Source organism: Periophthalmus magnuspinnatus, chromosome 17 (assembly GCF_009829125.3).
Source record: "Periophthalmus magnuspinnatus isolate fPerMag1 chromosome 17, fPerMag1.2.pri, whole genome shotgun sequence".
Taxonomy (NCBI): domain Eukaryota; kingdom Metazoa; phylum Chordata; class Actinopteri; order Gobiiformes; family Gobiidae; genus Periophthalmus; species Periophthalmus magnuspinnatus.
In genome coordinates this window covers 5,259,052-5,267,645 of record NC_047142.1, presented here as the reverse complement: position 1 = coordinate 5,267,645, position 8,594 = coordinate 5,259,052, and the positions used below count along the sequence as shown (strand labels likewise).

At 39.4% G+C, this 8,594-nt stretch overlaps 1 protein-coding gene across 5 annotated transcripts in view; it reads right to left on the bottom strand.

Moving 5' to 3' along the window:
* Positions 1–559: 559 nt before the first annotated feature.
* The window catches only part of LOC117385056 (fibroblast growth factor 12), a 36,492-nt gene continuing 28,457 nt past the window's right edge, over positions 560–8,594 (bottom strand). For 3 of the 5 annotated variants that reach the window (XM_055228345.1, XM_033982297.2, XM_055228344.1), the window contains exons 4-5: positions 3,687–3,885; positions 574–2,955 (exon numbers count right to left, since the gene is read on the bottom strand). In XM_055228345.1, coding sequence (XP_055084320.1) covers positions 2,840–2,955; positions 3,687–3,885 — 315 coding nt within the window. In that variant the 3' untranslated portion in view covers positions 574–2,839. Of the gene's footprint in view, positions 2,956–3,686; positions 3,886–8,594 lie in introns of all 5 variants that reach the window. The other 2 variants (XM_033982298.2, XM_033982299.2) reach the window with 1 other exon arrangement.

Below are 8,594 nucleotides of genomic sequence, written 5' to 3'. Positions count from 1 at the left end.
GGGACATCAATTTTAAATAATAGACTAGATGGTATTTTGCAGGTTAACAGTAATTGCATCTGATTTTAGACCTAGGTGACTACTGCGTGTGGACAAAAATGGCTGACAGGAAGAAACGGGCACCCCAGTCTAAATGTTTTATTGAGCTATCATGTTAAGTTGACATTTGGGACGGAGAAAGTCATAAAGCGATGTGGTAAAAGTTAGAGTGGAGCGAGGCACTGGGGGTTGTGAATGAGCAGCACCTTACCACAAAAACGAAAGTGAAGTTAATACAGAAGAGAGATTTGAGGGGTGAAACGCTGCCGCTATCACACAGCTGAGCCAAAAGTCAGGGGAACCTTCATCCCTGTGCTCCTCTCTCTCCTTGTAGACACCGTCGGTCTGTTTCCATGACAACGGCAGAATTAAGGCCGGAAAAGGATAGACGTCCTAAAATGGCATACCGAATTTTGGGGAAAAGATGGAGAGATGAATCCAAACTGTTGAACTGATAGACAGATGTGAATCTGAAAAGCTCTGATGACAATAGAAGTACGTAAATGAGTCACGACAAATGCACAGTTTTGATAACATATTCTTTATTCTTAAACAATCACTAATGTCATTCTGATCGTATAATCAATGCATATTTTAATTTCATCTCACAATTCATAATGCATATATGAGCATGTTCTGATGCTGTGAAATCATCAGCAAACAAAGAGAATAAATAATACATACACATACAACCGTGGCCTTCACTCCCTTTCATACATCAATAAATCCTTCAAAAGTGCTGCTCTGCTTCGTGAGCGCGTTTTTACACCTCAGCTCTTTTAACACCAGGCTCTAGCCATCACTTCTCACACTCTCACTGTCAAACTGTCCACATTGACTTCCTCCAATTTCATGCATTTCTTTGAATCCACACACATCTCATTTGCACCATTATAAACCTCTATAAAAGATATATATGCTGGTCTGGCCTGTGTACTCTGTGATGTCGAGTAATGCTGCATGTGTCACTGCTGCTCAACTTGTTTTGACTGGTAGCTCGTGTGTGTGAGTGGGAGTGGGCTTGTCAAGCTGGAAGACCCTCCCAGATCGGATGATTTATCAATGTTGCTCTGTGCAGCTGAATATGTGCTATTTCTGTACATACCAACCTACAAAATGATAACCAGACACCACACAGGTATGAATTCTCACTAAAAGACTGATCAAAATGTTGCATAAAAAGTTTGGAACTAATTATCTGCAAATCTTTTACCAGTTGCCACCTCATGATACATTTACAATACATGCATTCTTCATGCGTAATGACTTCCTAACCAGGTTAGGTTTAGCTGTACAGTATCCCTAACTAAGAAAATTATGGAATCCTGACATCAGTGAATGCAACACAGGCCAGGATTTGTGCAACAAGTGCTGGATCACCAGCGAGCAGCCAGTCTTTAGTCTGGCCCCATTCACGGAACAGTTAGAGAACTTCCTGAGTTAGATGAACTAAGTGGGCATTAGATACGCTTAGTAGCATACATGAAGTACCACGTATACCAGTCACTTCACCTTGTTTATACAGCCCTGTCAGTGTGATTTATGAACACGCCTCCTACACTAGCAGCAAATGGCTCATTTCATGGGTCAGAAAACCAGGAAATGGAGGATGTATGGAGCACGAGAATACAGAATACAAATAGGTATTACTGGGATGGTACATCCTAATTAACCACATATCTCTTTAGTGAGACATCAACAATGATGAAAAATAATCAGATATTTAAACAGTCTCACCCTGTCCACCACTACTGATAATTCTCTTTCACATTAACAGGAACACATATACACTGAATCCAGTTTCTTCTATACCTCTGCCAAAAATAATTTCTTTCAAGCATTTTAAAATATTACGTTTATGTTCATATTTGTAAAAGCATGTTATATAGTTATACTGTGATATTTCGCTTAGCTGGGTCTGTGTTATTGAGGTGCAGTTATGGAGTGACCAGTGAAGGCCATGGCTCGTAGTGCTGATGCTTTCTCTCCCTCCCTGTTATAGATTATTCCATACATTTTTGCCATTTTTGGTCACATTTGGACATCTATATATCTAAAATAGAATAATCTTCACAAAGCACTATAGAATATTGAACATAACATTTCTCTTTTTACTTTCTTGTACCTGTCTTTGACGCAAGCAGACAACCACAGACATGCTGCTGGACTAATAACACTGTCTGGAAACATACTAGAGCGCTCTCCTGTATTGCTTGTATCAGTCTTGTCCTGTCACGGCGGCGCACCGTGGGACAGCATTCAGTGATTTTGGAGGCAGCCCTATTTGTCACATATGAGTCAAACTTACAGTAAACATCTGAATAAAATACATCCCACGTAAGCACTCCTAAATCCGGTCCTAGTGGTTACATTCAGTCTTTACCCTCACACTGGAGCAAGCGAGACAGTGCATTTAAGATAAGATCAAAATAACCACAAAAATATCATAGAGTCAAGAGAACGGGATCATAACCAATAACAGAACTAAGCATATGAGGGAAAATAAACTCCAAGTTTTAAAGCTTGATTTTCACAGCATAACTTTGAAATGATAAATATTTGTGTGAAGAGAAACCACAGCCACTTTTTTGCATAAAATGTCATGTCCTGATTGACAATGTCTGTTATCATATTCATAAATCTAAAAGGTTTTCACAGGCAAGGAATCCGTTTTTTAAGGGTTGGTACAGCATCGCTCCTCTTCATAGTCAATGATGTTTTGGGGGGGAAGCGTCTTCTCTCCAAAAGTCAAAAGCCAGTCCCCCTGCTCAGTGCCTTGGAAGCCCCGTATTCATTGCTGCTATGTGGAGTCCTGATTGACAGCTTTCCCCCCGTTCATGGTGGGAGTCCCTGAGCTCTTTCTGGACCGGTGCTTGTCCTCGATCTCGTGCAGCGACGGCTCTCGGTACATGCAAACTAAGGGGGAAGAGAGGGATAAAAAGGAGAGAGGGAATGGTGAGGAGAATTGATTAAAGACTGAGACAATATACAGGATTAGAACCATGTCAGCGTTTTGCTTGACTGAGTTTGATGATTATGTCCTTTACACAAGACCCAGGACCAAGAATGAGAGCAAATGGAAAAGATGCCTGTAAAACAGAGCAAAATTAATTCATGAGAATGGATTCTACATCTGTATGACATGGGCTGCTGACAATGAAAACTGAAGAAACAATTGGCAAATAGAGTAACTAGGGCATCTTTATTTATTTCCTCTGTGTACGCTTTTTTTGCAAAGCTTATAAAACAAAAACAATAAAACTGTTTTACATAATAATATAAGAAGGTACTTTACATAATACTTTGCAATTAAACTTTTGTAAATGTTTGATTTTGTGTACACATTATCTTGATCTTGTGACTTTAGCAGAGACTTTCATCTTGTTGTGAGTTTGTGTATTGGTAGGACAAAAAGCTAATTTACATTGTACACATTTCTGCTCCCGGGCCAAATACTGATAGCATTGATTCCTGCAAAGAGGCAATGTAATTACTGATGGTTAACTGCTACATGGCAACATTCTGAAGTCTGACCTTTTCTGAGTATCCAGGGTTTTGTCTCTGAAATGTTATGAAAATATCAAAAAAGACAGCAACAGTGTTGTGCTTAAACGCAAAGCTCACAGGGCTGTGTACTCGTACAGTACCTTCAATGGGCCGGGGTACAAAGTGTGACGAGGGCTTGGTTTTCTTCACCCGGTTGCCCTTCATAACCTGCCCCTCTTTTGTGAGACCCAGAAACCAGGCGCGGCCCGACTCCTGCTGCCGGTACACAGTGGACGAGTAGATCACGTAGTAGTTCTGGAAAACAGACTCCTTGAACCTGCATTCTGGCGTGAACATCTCCTGCAAAACAAAACAGAAACTACACTTTAACATCTACTTTTATTGGATTAGAATGAGATCTGAATCAGAACCAAGTAGTTTTGTTAGTTTATTTTATTACAGGTGATGGATTTGAAACTTATCACTGTATTTTGTAGGAAAAAGTGGGTTGGCCATCACTGTCTGTTAGAAGAGAACAGCACTGTATGAAATATATCTATGAGGGACCTGCCAGAACACCTCACCTGTTTGTTAATCATTGATACCAGATCACATAACTGCATGAGGACGAGCCGCACCAGAACTGAGATGGGAAAGAGGCTTTTAGCTGTTTTGCTTCACAGAAATGGAACACGCTCCAAGGAAAAGCAAAACTGGACACGTTGGTGAAACAATCGTAATTTAATAATCAGCTAACAAACTTTTATACACACACCTGCTCCTGTTTTTAATGTTTTATATGGACTAGTATAGTTGTTTTTTGTCTGTTTTTCGGTTTGTACTGCATTTTAAACAGGGCCGCTTTGGGTTCCCCTGTATAAATAAAGATAAAGACAAAGATAAAGACAAAGATAAAGTGCTGTAATCTGCTATAGGACAGTTGTCAAAACTGAAACTATACAGAAACTAGATTGAACAAAACTGGGAAACAAATCACATAAACCGGACAAAAGTGGACCTTTGCTGAGTAGTCTTACAAAGCTCTTTAAACCAGCATAAGACCAAAAGGTAATAGGTAAATAAACCACTTTTCTGTGTTTATTAAAATGATAAATATGTAATGAGTGTCAAGCCTTCTCCTTAGCACCGAGATGGAGTTTGAAATTTTAGCATCGCGCAACAATAAAAAACACATTTACAGAGGTCGTTCTTATTCATTGGCTGTTGTAAAACCAAATATGCTTTTAAACATTGCAATGACAGCATCTGCTAATGTAGAGAAATGTGATATGATAAACACCTAAATCCCCTTAATGCACACTTACAGTTTACTATACCGACTTACAATAATATTTGGGGGTCAGTATTTATCACTAGGGGCTTTTTCATTGTATTGCTGGGAAAATGTGTGGTATTTTTCTGTAGTACGATCAGATTTGAGAATGTTATGAACTTGTATTATCGTTTATCTTGTATATTTACTTCAGAAATGTTTCACAACTTATAATGTGCTACCGTGACTTACATCTCGCTTCATTTAATAATATAATTTTGATAAATATGAGTATGTTGTATATAAAAAAGTTAAGTTAGGGACACATTAACATATCAAAACAATAAAACATGTAATCCCCGTTAGCTTATAGTTGTTAAATGTCACAATAGTCACAGCTCACGGCGTCTTTCCTCTTCTTCATCCTGTTGCCAGTTCATATTGATCTCCAGTAGTCACCTCACCTTCTGTTAAAGTATTTCTCCATTGCTCCCTTTGGGACCTTTCCTATTTCCGACCTCAGTCAGTCATGATACTTTTCTCTCTGCTCAATACACGTATCCTCCTCTGATTAAACTGCTCCTGCCTTTGTGCGTTGACAGACAAGAGGGACGGGCAAATCACCCCCAAGAAGAAACACATGCTCGGACCGTGCCAGCGTCAATTCTAATAATTCAGATGTGTACATTGCCAAGGTCGGTAAATATAATCTATCCTCTCGCACACATCTTCAGACCCAAGTGATAAAAATGTCTTATTACAGTAATGGCGCACATGGTGAGTTTTCTTTCTTTTTTTTTTCTTGTGGTTTCATTATAAAATCTGCAAGTCAAGGAGAAAATGAAGGGGATGCAGAGATGTGGGACTAGAAGCAAAAATGGAAACAACAGTTATTAGTTATGTTGTGCAAACAAGGTGTTATTGGGAAACTAAGAGGATGACACAGCAAAAAAAAAAAAGTTTTACAGCTAAAATAAACACGTGTAATGAGTGTCACTGGCCTCTAATAGCCAAAACTTTGCCGCGCATAACAAATATATGCAGATTATGCCGTCTACGCTCCATTTGGCTGTTTTTTATTTTAACATAAAAACCCAGTCAGGAGGGATAACAAGCGTACTGGGTTTCTTTCCCAAGTCCAAAGTAAAAAGGTTCTACTGGGAAGTAAAATGATGCATACACAGGCTGAGTTTAAATGCATGAAAAGCAGATTGTTAAACTTCCAATTTGGGTTTGTCCTAATGCTCTTGAAATTGTTTAAAACCATTTTGGTATAAATGCAACACCCTTGTACATAGGGTTTTCGATGGAATCAAAAATCTGATACTAACCAGTGCTAAAACTAGGGATGCACCAATACCAATACCATATCGGATATCGGTTTGATGCCAGGTGCCAGTACTCGTCAATGTGCTGCCGATACCAAGAACCGATACCACTATCAGGGCGTAGTTTCTTAATTTGACGCCTCTCAGCTGAGCGGTGCACAGTTAAAGGTCCTATATCACACACAATGTCAAAAAGCAGAACTGGAGTTGTGTTTTGCTTCATTCACACATGTTTGAGTTGTTCTTCATCAATAGTCTGTACATCTCCAAAGCTCAAAACGCTCTATTCCACCTTGTGATGTCATCAAGTGGTAGATTTCAAGTTAACAGCTATGTTTTATCTTTAGTTCAGTAGAGATTGATAATTCCAGGGCTGAAATGATCAAAATGATTCTAGAAATAAAGGTGTGTGGAGTTTAAAAACATAGTGGAGCACTTCCTGTATTAGATATGACATCACAAGGTGGAACAGAGCGTTTTCTGTTTGCAGGGTTTGTGTGTTAAACATGTGTGAATGAAACAAAAAAAAACAACCCACGACTCCAGGTCTGTTTGTGATGAGGAAACAACATTATAACAGATCAGAAAACAGCGTAATATGAGCACCTTTATTAAGTGCTCAGCTTTAATCACATGTGACTGTTACATGAACTATGGGAATATGCCGGACTCTCAAAGGTTTTTATAATTCACAAAGGATATCAGCGCAGTGCTTGTGTTTACATAGCAGCGGGCTAATGTGTCTAAGTGGTGCGGATGTCCTGATTTGTAATTGACAGTTAAATTTAGCGTCTGATCGGAGCTTTTAAAAGAGGTATAGCATGTCCATATTGGTGGAAAAGTAATGGTAAAAGTAAGAGAACGTTCACTGTTATGCTAAAAGTGGCTCCGTAGCAGTTAGCTCGGAGCGCGCAGTTGGCAAAGACGTTGCAATAAAACAAGGTTTTTTTCTAAATTGCACTGGAATTATACCTAAAATCACTACAGTGGTTTTAGTAGAAATTTAAAACAGCTCCTCAAATAAGTATTACAGTGAAAAGACAGGTTTACCACTTTAATCAAACCCCTGTAAAAGTAATGTCTGGTATCGTTACTCGGTATCCGCAAGTACTCAGAATGAAGTATTTGTACTCGTATTTGTTTTGGAAAAAGTGGTATTGGTGCATCTCTAGCTAAAGTTATTATAGAAAATAGAAACTCAATTGAGCAAGTATCGATACTACAAAAAACGTACAAATATTAAACCTTTTCTGAACAGTTTTAGAACAATTTTAAACTTTATCAGTGCTAGTAATATCGACCACATGGTAACACAAAGAAAGTAGTATTATTTTGTGTCGAAAATCACTCAGAAAATGAGTATGGAGCCGTTCGTAGCAGACTCTAGTCCACAGTGTGTTTAGCTGTCTCTGTGTAGGACGCCGCTGTTTTGTTCTGCGTTTTCATTCCTTAATTTCTCCTGCAGGATCCTGTCTGGCTCTTATTAGATTGTGCTTTTGACTGACAGCCCCATTCTGCTCCCCGTCGAAGGTGACTGTTTAAAGGTTTGTGCGGCTGCGTGTGTGCGCGTGTGGACACAGGTACGATGAGATAGTAATAAGAAGAGCAACATTCTACCGCCTCTTCAATTATAAATCTCCAACCAAGCCACAGCGGGACCGTAACAGACTGAGAAATACTCGGAGGTGGTGAGCATGCGTGGAGGTGTCTGGCGGGTCAGCGGGAGGGGAGGACACACTGTCAAACTGTAGACATCTCTCTCCCTTTTGGGGGCGCTAAGGGTCACGCGGCGCTTATGGGAGCGTGTGTGTGTGTGTGTTTGTGCGTGGACATACATGTTAGAGACAGTGATGTATTAGCGACCAGCAGGCAATGTCCCAGCATCATCTGTTCTTCGCCGAATCAGGTCACACCCAAACAATGTCACGAAAAGAGCACTTTACTATTATAACCTTTACGATCATCACCTTTGCTTTGCTGACACACGGACAGGTTTGTTCTGCACGTTTGCAAGGGCGAAGCTATGTTAGCGATACCGATAACGACGCGTACTGCACATGTGAAGGGGGTGTGTCAAAGTGCATCCATGTCTATTTTTATGGAGGTCAAGATCAGTTATTTGCATGTTTTTTTTTTCCCAAATACAAATACCTGTTATTGAGTAAATACAAAACTAGAACAGTAAGTTACCTGCAGCATCATTTAGTATCAGTAAAATTGCTTAAGTCTACAGTTTGTCATGTTTTAGGGATATGTATTGTAGTGTGGAACCTGTAAAGAACCTACACAGTTATGGGTAAATACACATCACAATTAGGGAACAGGTAAAAGAAAAAATATGGTTTATGGTTTTGGAGACTAATAAAAGTTTGTTGGTTTGTAGAGATTGATCGATATATCGGTTGGCCTTAAACCTCCACCAGAAGCTGATATTTGGTTTGTGCTGATCAACTACCTAAAAATATGTA